This window comes from Nipponia nippon, unplaced genomic scaffold, assembly GCF_047370975.1.
Source record: "Nipponia nippon isolate SJK-2023a ecotype South Korea unplaced genomic scaffold, ASM4737097v1 scaffold_2, whole genome shotgun sequence".
NCBI lineage: Eukaryota > Metazoa > Chordata > Aves > Pelecaniformes > Threskiornithidae > Nipponia > Nipponia nippon.
Window position 1 is genome coordinate 41,457,156 of NW_028262336.1, and position 12,148 is coordinate 41,469,303.

Here is a 12,148-nt window from a genome sequence, read left to right on the forward strand (position 1 = left end):
ATTCAGACTAGATGCAAGGAAGAAATTTTTTACAATGAAGGTGGTGAAACACTGGAAGAGGTTGCCCAGAGAGGTGGTAGGTGCCCCATCCCTGGAAACGTTCAGAGTCAGGTTGGACAGGGCTCTGAGCAACCTGATCTCATTGAAGATGTCTCTGCTCATTGCAGAGGGGGTTGGTCTAGATGATCTCTAAAGGTCCCTTCCAACCCAAACCATTCTGTGATTCTATGATTCTACATGAGGTTTTGTTTTTAATACGGACTCTGGTGTAATTGTACAAATCAGAAGAGCAGAAACCTCCAAACTCTATGTGAATCTCAAGAGCCGTTAAGTAATTTACTTTGTGGAATATCACAAACAGGATTTTTCCTTGATTTGGAGGATTAAAATAGTGATATATCCCTGCTTTAGTTCACTTGTCTGCTTTCATACTGCTCTTAAGAATCAAAAAGTGAGTTAATTGCACAAATATGAAAATGTTTTTCCACCAGGCGAGCAAATTTGCAAGGGCTAAGGTAATGAAAAATAGTTATTCCCACCTCCTCTTTCTCTCCAGCAAAATCACTTGATCAGGAGAAGTATTTCTGAATTACGCAGGACGTTTAGGAGGGGCTGAGTGTTAAAAACCAATGAGAAATGAATGATCATTACAGTTCTGATGATGACATTGCCAGGTACAAAGCAATTTGTGTAATCCCCTGGCATCTTAAGGCCTTTCTTTGATTGTGGAATTAATTAATCATGAGGAGTGGAATATAACCTCAGAGAAAGGGTTGAAAACTTAGAAGTGAGCTTAGCCAGGTCATTGTAACAAATAAACAAGCCTTTGCGATAGCTTATTGCAAAACTTTTTGGTAATCAACAGTGAGTGTATATTAATTTGAATTTCAAATTGATCAAAAACATCACGGTCTTTAATTCTTTCAGGAATGTTAGAGCAAATAAAGTTTCTGGAAAACAATTGATTTTAATGAGTCTTGTTTATTTTTCCACAGGCTAGCAGAAATGGAGAACACTAATGGTTCTTATCTAAATGACAGTATTTCACCTAATGAGAGCATGTAAGTAATATTTACACTGTTTAATATTTTTGTTTTGGCTGTTTTAATATTTTTGATGCGTATTTTCTTGTGAAGGTTCATAACTTGTAATGAAATTCTGTAGTGCTGAATTTGCATGGCCATGTGCCACATCTGGTTCTATTCAATGATGAACTCATGTTCTTTCAATTTATATCATAGCGTCCAGATTTATGGATTATAGCTTAATAAAAAAAATGTATGCAACAGATGATTGGTACCTTCAAAATTAAAATTACTGATTTCTTCCAAAAAATTACTGATTTATTCAGCAAGTAGTTCCTATATTACTTGGAGAAAATGCTCATCATCTGATGTGGTTTAAGGACAAAGATAAAAAGATAATCCTTCTATCTGAACTGCAAGCTGGTTGTCTTAAGTTTAACATGGTTAAATTGCCGTAAGCTAGAAAATGTTTTTGTCGGTAAAGCGTCATCAAAAGGTTAGTGGGGCTGAACAGAAATCTTTGGTTTACAAATACCTGAAATAAGTTGCAAGTGTAATCAAGGAGGCACTCATCCTCACTGTGAAATATTAGAAGTAGTAAACTTGGACAGATCACTGACAAGCATTCATTGTACGACTTTAAATATAAAGTCATAAATAAAAGTTTCAATTTTTAAAAAGTAGTTCAATCCGATGTCACACCGAGACCTTTTTGTGGTTTTCTAACACGATAATATGTTTCTCCTCTCTCATGATTTTCTTGATCTTCTTTATTCTCTGAATGAAAGGACATAGAATTAGAAAACTAACTGTGAGTAATGTTTCTGAAAACAGGATAGAAGCCCAGAAGTCATTGTTGTGCTTGAAAATTTGGTCTTAGTTAATTAACTGTGTAGGAGAAGCCATAGCACAGATTCTAAATCAATCAAATATGAAAAAACTCAAATCCCAAGTTTTCTGAAAGTGTTTTTTTCTACTCTACATAATCTCATCCTTACCACCGGTTAAGGGGTGGATTTTTTTGAAAATTCTGACAGAATCTTCATTTTATTAAATTTATAGCATTCCTTTAAAGCACAGTACTCTGGCCAGTTTTCATTCACTTAAATTGAGATTCTAAATCATTAGTATTTTATAAGGTTGGTTGTGAGCCTGTGAGATGTTCTTGGATAGTAATAAAGCTGTTTCTTTGTTTCGAAATAGTTTCTCTTTTGACTTGGTAAGATTGTTACCTACCATCTTCGAAATAAAATCCCCTGTACAACCAAGTACGTTGTTTTAATATACTGGTTCAAAAAGGAGAAAGTTAAAATGACACCTCAAAACTAATACATACGCAATGTCAGTATAGTTTCACACAGTTAATGAAAACTTTGTTTCCAAGTTGTATGTCAGTTTTGTGTTGTTATGGATAGCAGTAATGCTATTATATATGGAGTTTCACGTTGTCCCCACTAATAATACTTCAGTGTCCTAAGCTGCAAAATCATACGTAAGCAGTATCTTTTGTATTATACTTTGGTCTTACTGTTCAATTCAGTCTTTGGTTAATTGAAAGTTGTATTAATATGATTCAGTTAGTAAGTTAACCACTGTATCCAGTTTGTTACTCAGTTTGTACTATTAAAATGAGAATAAATCTGTACATTCTGAAATTTGGAAGAAATATGATCCAGATATAAATTGCAGCAACATCAAAGCTCACCATGAATTTGCAACTGTAATTCTTTCAGTTTTATTTGTCAGGTTATGCTTAGGTATTATTTGTTGATATTCTTACGGATTTTGGATTATTTGGCTTATAATTGCAATTAGAGCAATAGATGGAGACAGGGAAGGAGGGAAATAAAGAGATAATGTGTATGTATACCACAAAACATTTCAATGTGTAGTGTCACTGCAGTTATATATACAAAGTATGTGCAGGCTGAAAATCACACAAAAAGAGTACCTCTTGCAAAGTGACTTTATGTTGCAATAGTTATGCCACTTTTTCACTGTTAATTCACTTAAGATGCATAAGGATATTTATAAATGCAAAGTAGTTGTTTGAAGGAAATCACTGTTGAAGTGTTTCATGACAAGTGTAAATTGAGGAACTGGCAAGCCTTTAAAATTTTGTTTAAAAAAAGGAAAGGATGCCTGTTGTGAAAAATTAGTGTTTCCCTTTTATGAACTAATGTTAATGTGCTCTACATTGCTTTAGCACTCCTGCAGTCTATAAAATGGCATCATTAACATTTTCAGGAACAAAGTGGAAACAAGGAAAGTTCTAATTTTTAAACAATAAGAGCTATTCAAAATGCCTGTTAAATTCTGGATTGCAAACGTAACAGAAAAAAACTAGACTGAATTATTTTGTTATAAGTAAGTACTACCAGAAAAACAAGATTCCCAACAGCAGTGTCATTTTTTTCTGTCCTTGACTTGTGGTGTCAAGAGAAACGTTCCATGGTTTCTCACAGTTATTGCTGGTGTGAGCTGCATAGCTTAGAGCCTGGATGCATCTCCTTAGCACCTGAAACACCCATGTAATTCTGGGAGGTGGCCAAGGTCTTCAGAATTGGATTTGCTTTTCTCTTCCAGAGATGTTTCTGTTTCAAATGCTGAACAGCTTCGGGGCCAACAGAAATAAAGAAAGAGATCATATATATGTATTAAATAGAATATATTTGTATTCTGACAGTGTGCATCACTTGGAATTTAAAAAAAAAAAAAAACATTCAGTGAAAAATAGTGTAATTTCATTAGATTAAGTCAGTATTTTTTTATTTCACCTCATTTACAATTTTACAGAGAAAAATAGATAGAGGACACCTTTATTACATAAGGAAAGTTTGTAGGTGTAAAATTAAATGCCTTGCCTTTGCTTGAATGACCCTTCCACAACACAGATCAGGCAGCAGCAGACAGCATTTTTTCTTAAGCGAATTCCTAATTGAAGTTAGGCAAAAGAGAAAAGCTGAGGTTGTCAGCTGTGGCAAAACTTGGCTTGAAGTATCTGCAGAAGTGGAGAGTAAGAGAGGTGGACTCTGCAGAGAAGGAAAATTATCAGAGACTAAGTGAAATAGTTCAGCAGATTTTGCTTGAAGGTACATTGCTCTGCTGTTCATTACAAAGAGTTCAGCAAATCTCTTTGTAAGAAATGAAAGACTGGGAGTGAATCATCTCCTCGTATTCACTGCAAAGTTAAAAATGAGGAAGGGAACAGCCTGTTTTATCCTCTGTTTTCCAGTGATGATGAACACTTGTTAATCCAGCACTACTGCCAAAGTCTGAACCAGGAGTCCCCCCTGAGCCAGCCCCGGAGCCCTGCCCAGATCCTGATTTCTCTGGAGAGTGAGGAAAGAGGGGAACTGGAGAGAATCCTCGCGGACCTGGAGGAGGAAAACAGGTGGGTGACGCCACCAGCTGCCGCAGCCCTCAGGCCCGCACTGCGGGGGCAAATGAAGGCTCTCTGTAAGTGATGAGGCTGACATCATATTGTCATAACTCGTTCCCACTTCCAGTGCAATGATGAGTCAGCACTGTTTCTTTCACAAAACCTCCAAAATGGCAAGCTTCAAAGACATATGTGGGTCACCTAATACTCATAGTGCCACCCCTGACAAGATCTGATGGCTGTGTCTCATATTTCCCTCTGTTCTACCATTTCCTTTATTTCCATGAAAGTAATGAGCTCCATGCTAGTGTTACTTTATTTTGCTGTTACGAAAAGGAAGAGTGTGCAGATTTCTGCACCTCTGTCTGGAAAAGACAGGCAGAAGTTCTTGGAAAGACAGGCTTTTCTGAAAAAGGTTGGCCACTGGGGTACATGAGGTTTTGAAATGACCTCAATTCATTTGAAGTAAAGAATCTGTGAAATAATTGTTCTGTACAGTTAGATGGAATTCACTTTAACAGCATTTTTAGGGATAAAATGAATTATAAAGTTGCATTTTCATCAGACAAATTAGTTCTTTCATGGTGGTTAAAACTTGGGTCCTCTTCTCTTTCTGTTTGTTTGGTGTTATTTGTTGCCATTTCTTTAGCCTTTCAATATCAAATATCATTTACCACTTTTAATTTCAAGTTTAAGTGAAGTTATCTTCATCACAAAAAACTTCCTGACTGCATTCTTGCAGCATCACAACACTGCAGTCCTCTTTCTATCATACACTGGAGTCTTGGGCCATCAGCATAAGAACTGGTAGATATTGACCCTAGCAGATTCATAATTGCAACCGTGAATTGCCAAAATTAGACTGTAAGATAGAAATCATTTAGATCTAAAAAAAAAAAAAAAAAAAAAGTTTTTACTTGCCTTCTGCTATCTTCCGCTTTCATGGTAAAGTCTATCGGCATTTTCATGCTCTTTTTTTCTTTCTTCCTTAAGAGCTAGGTACTTTTGTTTACATTGAGGGTTTAATGCAGTAAATATTTACCTTAGGCATGTCCAAGAAAATAATGCAAGAGTTGACAGTGTCAGATCTTGTCTCCATGCATAAGTCTTCTTTGGATGATACTAATCAATTATAGTGGTTCCATCACCCCACCATCTCCGTGAGACTGTGGTTGGGACTTCTTTACAAAGAGCAGAGCCTTGACTTGCAGAACAGCTCGAGTTGGTTTTGGCATGGAGAAGCCTGAAATAAGCTATTTTGTCACCTAGAATAGGAGGAAGATTTAGATCTACCTCCTGGAAGTGCATCAGCTACTGCTCTGCAGATTAAGTCTGTTTTTCTGTATAAGTAATATGCTTCAACCAGGAAGAGGAAAGAGCCTGTTGTCTGTAACTACCAGCTTTTATTTTTCTGTAGACTTATCTCTATACATCTCCAGAGGCAGAGGCAACTAATTTAAATAATAGTTTGTTTCACACATGCTTTTTTCTTTAAAGGTGTGTTTTGCTGTAAGAGTTATTTTTTTTAACCTGCCATTATTTTCTCATGCCCTCGTGTTTCCAGTTGTGTTGCACCCTCTCTCTGTTCAGAATACACAATCTTCTGGCCAGGTTAAGTTGAAGATTGAACTGCTAAAATCTAACTGCTTTCTATGAGGAATTAGTAGCAGAGAAAACACCTGGAGATTATGTTTATGCCTGCATGAAAAACGCTGGCACAATGTCTGGCAGACATATAAATAATAATAAACTGGAGAGTGAGAAATAGAGAGGAAGGTTCAAAAACATTTTTTCAGGAGGATTTGGGAGAATGTAGAGGATCAATAGGCGTAAAGGATGAGGAAAGTGTTTTGGACAGAAAGCTGTAGCAAACAAAGCTCTTGCTCTCCGAACATCAGCGAGATTTTGTTTGAAACAAACCTCAGACTTCCTACTACGTAGTACATAAAGCCCAAGTACTTTCCAAAGTGGAGGAAAATCAGTATTTTGAAGTAAGCCATCATAGTTTGCATACAGGACTTCTGTAGTTAAGAAATATTGTGTAACTAGTACCGTACAGATAGTAAAATAGCTTAGTTTGCAGGGGAGGGGTGTTACTTTTTTAAACAGTACTAGGAAGGACAAAAAAATCATAATGCTTTTCTGTCTGTATACAAAATAAGCTGCCCACCAGAAAGGAGGATGGCTTTTAAAGCAGCCTCGTTTTAGATGAGAAATGTGGTATATGAACATTAGTATAACCTGCAGTTAGCTAAATAGGCTAAAAAATTCCTTTTCGGAGTTTATGCCTTGTGTTTCAGTATGAGCATTATTTAATATAAGAACTACTAATGAGGAATAGTACGTTAAAAGATCTCTGACAGGAATTACACCTTAAAAATACCAGTTTTGAAGTTTGCCAATCCTGGATTAAACAAGAGCTGTAGACTGTAAGCTTGGTTATAGCCTGTTGTTTTCTCATTTGTACTACTGGAGGCACAGTTACGGATGGGATGCCACCACAAGCAACCTCACCTTTTGTGGATGCTTCAGGTCTCAATGCAGCAGGGACGGAGAGGTCTATTTCTGTAGGACAGCGTGGAGGTCACACTGCTGTGATTTTCATTGATTATGACAAAATCACGACTTTCGTCTCTGCAAACGGCTATAAATAACTTGTACTTAAAATGTGAGGTGGATGCTGAAAAGCGAACAAGTTCTTGTTGTCCTGATAGCTTGTCACAGCCAGATAACTATGATTTTATGGAGGAAACACTGATTCCTGTTTAGAAAAATAAGCCGTTCAGACAGGGTCAGTCAGGAGCCATTCATATAACTTATCTACCTTTAAAAACAGTCTTGTCCCTTTAGATTTCTATTTTCTAGTTTTTCTCCTCTGAGTTTGTGCAAACCTTTTTTGGCTGTTGCCAAAGGTAGTCAACAACCCGGGACCTAATTCCTTGTATGAAGCCAGGTCCAGTGGGTGAACATGTATTCCTTCCCATGCTGATCCTAAAAATGCCCTCTGAGCAAACGTTGTTTATTGCTGCAGCATGAAGACTCAGTGAATCTGTTGCTTGGAAATGAGCTGAACATGATGCAAATCACGTTGTGACCGCTCGGTCCTCAGCCCAGCCTTAAAGCACCTGGATTGTTTAATTTCCATTGTAAATACTTCAGGTCTTGTGGCCAGAGCGCGTCTCCTTGCCGGTGCTGAGCTGGACGTGATGCTTATGCCTGGGAAGGCAAGCGGCTGGGCAGCTAGCAGTGTTAGATGAACAGTCGTCTTTTCCTGCCCATGTTGACCAGCTTTTGTTGCGTGCACTTCTGATGATTTTTGACAATGAAGATTTAGCTCTCTCTGCTGTATCTTGTATTATTTTACAATTAAGAGTCAGCACATGCAGTCACTTCTCAGCAGTTTTGGGGAAAGCTGCACCAAGTACCAACAAGAAGCAATACTACAATATTCAAAACACTTCACTGTTATTTCTCTTATTCCTGTGCTCTCCACAGTCTCCTGCTTTTTAAAAAAGCCCTTCTCTTTTTTCCTTTGTGTTTTGACTTTTCTTCGTCTCTTTTGAACTCTTTATTGAATTCTGACGTCCATTTCGTTTTTAACTGCAGTTTCTGGTCTCCAAATATTTCCATCTTGACTTGTTACTTAACTGAAAAAGACTCTTTGAAATTGTAATTCTGAGGTTTTGCTTTTGGACAGTTTAAAAAGATCTGTTGCCTGTTTTGAATTCTTCTGCAATGTATTATCTGACTTATAAACTAACCTAGCTGTGACACAGTTCTGACTGGGGTTTTTTTCATTTCCAAGGACCTTTTGTTAGATATTCATTATTTATCTGCTAGCATTTCAAGACCTCGCTGCTTTTGTGGCTTGCAAATATGACTTCATTAAATAATTTATGGCTAAAATTTCACTGTTAAATAATTTATATTTGCTAAAATGTGAGCATTTTAGAGAATATTTTCAATTGGTGAAAATGTTCCATTTGAGTATTAGGCCTTCAGACTCATGCTCAGTTTTACATCACATGGAATATTGTGATAAGACCATTTCTTATGTGTTCAATAGACATAAAGTAATCTTGCTATGGAAGGCACTATTACTATATTGCAATATAAGAGAAAAACCCAATTATAAAACTGTCCTCAAAACATTTTGAAATTTCCTTAAGAGTAAATATATTTCAGAAACAGAAAAGACAGATTTTTGGTGTCCATCTACAGAGGTACATTACAGAGGTTATACTGTAGGATAGGTTATACTGACTAGGATGTACTGTACTAGCATTAAATAGAAAGCATAAGGTTTTGCAGTGACAGAGACTCAGGAATTTTTGCAAAGAATTAAAATACTTTCCTGCTATTTTAATGACTAAAGAAAGTGAACATTTCTTAATATTTTAGTTGAATTGAGATCACTGACATACTTCTGTAAAAGGGAGACTTCTCTCACGTTCACTTGTTTTCCTCCCAGCTCCTAGATGTGCTATAACAAGAACTTAGTAAATGAGATCTCCAGCTAGAGCTATTTGCCTTTACTTTGCTTCCCTGACTTGCACCGGGAGCGCAGTGGGCTGTGTGCCACTGGAGAAGCGCTAATACCCCGAATCCCAAAGCTGCCCTGTTTCCGTGCAGCTATAGTGTTCCTTCAAATCTGAAGACTGATGAATGGCCTCCTCAAATAAGTTCCTTCTGTATAGTTGCCAATAGCGGGAAAGTGATGCGTTTCTAAACATGCCGTGGCTCCTTTTGGTGTTTATTTTGGCACTGGAGAAGTGGAACTAGATCTTCTGAGTGTGAAGCATCATCAGTAAATGCTGGCACTCTAGTGAGGGACAGGGGTAGGTGGTTCAGTTACCAGCTTTGTCCCTTTCTTCAAATCACTGATTCGAAGCAGGGAGATGAAAAATAACATGAATTCACAAACTCTCAATTGCCTCTGAGAGGGCTACTCAGCAAATGGAGTCCACTAGGATTTCCGTCACCAGGCAATTAATGCTGCCAGCGATAGATGTGATTAATAGCTCATGAGCTCTTTACTACCCAGCTCTTTACAGTTGCATAAATCAGGGTTACATTGCTTGCTTCCTCTGTTATTTTTCTTCATGAATGCTTCAAAGAGGTGCAAGCATAGTAAATAGAATATATGGGGTTTTCTTTGAATATTTCTCTTACTGAAGTAGAATATATTTTCCCAGTGATCAGAAGATGCAGCAGCTTGTTTGTTTGTGACAGCCAGATGTAAAAGTCACCCAGCCTGAGCTATGGTGGAGGGAGGCTGGGTGTCCCAGTACTGCCTGTGCTTGCTCAGTCCCATTCGTTTAGAGGATTATGCTTTTATCCCCTTTCTCTTACTTCCCATTTTATGCTGAAAATGTCAGAGAGCACCTTTCTTCCTTGGGACACAGAGGCTGTACTCCGAGGGCTGTGGGCAGTGCCTTGGACTCCTGGCTTGCAGCAGCAATCCTTTTTCACTGCACAGCTTAAAACTATTCCAGAGGTAGGAATAAGAGCAGATTGCTCTCTCCTATTCTAAGGATATTCTTACAGCAGCATTCAAATCCTTTCTTTTTTACTTTTCAGCTTTTTCCCCCTATGTTAATACAGATCTTTGTTCCTGTGTGTTAGATCCCAATTATTATGATATTATTGATCGTCTGCACTCCGCATCACTCTTACGGCTCTGAAGGAGGTTGCTGTGATGAGTCTTAATCCCCCGGACTAAGGACTCTGCAGCTGGACTGAAAAGGTGCAGCTGGAAAACAGAGTGACATGGGTGCTCTGGGCAAACTCACATGCATCCTTCAAAACAACATGCCTTTGTACCAACCATATTACTGCATTTAATTACAGAACTCACAAATTCAGAAATATTTCTGCTTGGATAATATGCAGTATCCTTTACAAATTTTTTTTTTTCTGTAGGCTTTCAGAAAGAGTTTTTAACTATATTGTATCAGACATGAATTTTTATCTGAATTACTCCCTGGTCCTCACTTGTTTTTCAGTGCCATAGTTACTGGAAGGACTTCTCTATATTGATAGTTGAGGCAATAATTGTAGATTTCTTTGTAGCAAGGTACCTGATTACATTGTAAGTGTGAGCAAGTGCATTTATTTATTTTCCCTTAGGGTGATATTTTATCTTTCGCTTTACAGCACTTCAAAGTTTTGAGTCTGCTGTTGGTAGAGTATTGCCTGTATCGTACATCTGGGAAATTCCTCACAGGGTAGCAATAGCCGCTATCTGCAGACTTTGTGAAAAACAAGCTTAATGATCAATCCTGTATAAACTTTAGTCTGCAATAAGACCATGTGTGATACTGTTGTCATGCTCGTTCCTATTCCCTTTTGTATTTTTATAAATTATTCACCAGTTCGTTCAGCTAGAAGTATCAGAAGACATTAAGTCATGTGGAAGGCAACACCCACTGTAGCCCTTCTTTCTCTTTTCCAGATAATTTTCATGGACTTGAAACTCTGTATTTCATTAAAACAAAAAACTTTCTTTGAAAAAAAACTCTCCGTAGCCTCCCCTCTTTGTGTGTGTTTTAAAGAAAGAAATCTTGAATTTTGGGACAACCTGAAGTTAAGAATGATCAATGACTTTTTTTAACCTTTCAAAGCTTCTGCAGAGGAGGGATCATGTGGGTCAGACATCCCTTAGGGATCGTGTTCGGGGGGGTGGGGTGGGGGGGTGGGGGGGGTGCTACAGTCCCAGGCTAGGACGTGTGCATCATGCAGCTGCTGAGGGGCACAAGTACCTTTGAAGAACGGTCAGTAGCCTGTCCTTGTCCTTGGCATTGCCTCCTTATCCATGTGAAATGATGCATGCTGTTCTAGTTCTTGTTTTGGTCACAATAACCTACCTTCAGAAGTGTTTCAGAGCTTAATAAAGTTTGTTGGGAGGTTTCTGAGGTGCTATTAAGCCTCCAGAGCAAACTGTCAGTGTGTATTGTGATTTGCAGGCAGAACTGGCAAAAAGTGCCTGTTCTCACAACCTCAAATAAGAGCGAGTTGGAAAAAATAAAATCTGGGTCACTGCTTGTGATGAGTAAGCAGTTACCAGGGTGTCGAGCCACTTTTCCCCCCCTCTGGGAAGCTGTAAAGGAACATCATAGCAACAAAATCCCAGTGCAGTTTATTAGGCCTCCCTTGTCTACAAAGTTTCTGTTACAAGTTACTATTTTTGCAGTTTTGGTCTGTGTTATCCCTAACAAGGTTTCAGTTTCTTAGCTTCTGTGGTCTTCCTGCTTGGTGGATATTTTTTCATGTGGGCCACTATAGATCATATTAAACTATGGAGTGTTTTCCTGGAGTAAAACTGGAATAAAAGAACAGGCTTAGCAGTGTCATAAAGTTAGAGTAGACTGCAACACTCTAGAAAGGGCAGTCCAAATGAAGATGGAAATTACAGCCCCAAAAGTTAGTGCAGTGTAGTTTACCAGATTAGCTCACTAATTTGTCTTTTCCTCACCTTGGGTTAGTAATTTTAGAGCTAGGCTGGAAATGCAGTTGCAAGTATGAAGAGAGGAGGATGATGTGACCTGACTGACGACAGCGGAGTTGCAAATGAACTCTTGAGTTCTGTGTTTTGCTCCGACTTTTTGGGCCGCCTTTCTGTCTTAGCTTTCTCATCTATAAAACAGATAGGCTAGCCAGGTGGCGTCCGCTTTGATTAGTGTTTGTAAAGTGCTTTGATCACTCAAAGTCCTCTTTTAGCACTAATTACTCCTCGAGTGTA

General features: G+C 38.1%; 1 protein-coding gene across 10 annotated transcripts in view; it reads left to right on the top strand.

Annotated features, from left to right (window-relative positions):
• DMD (dystrophin) overlaps positions 1-12,148 on the top strand; it is a 1,304,666-nt gene that overhangs the window by 1,271,767 nt on the left and 20,751 nt on the right. For all 10 annotated transcript variants that reach the window (XM_087759563.1, XM_087759562.1, XM_087759568.1 and 7 more), the window contains 2 exons: positions 996-1,061; positions 4,261-4,419. In XM_087759563.1, the coding sequence (XP_087615689.1) occupies positions 996-1,061; positions 4,261-4,419 (225 nt within the window). The remainder of the gene's footprint in view (positions 1-995; positions 1,062-4,260; positions 4,420-12,148) is intronic.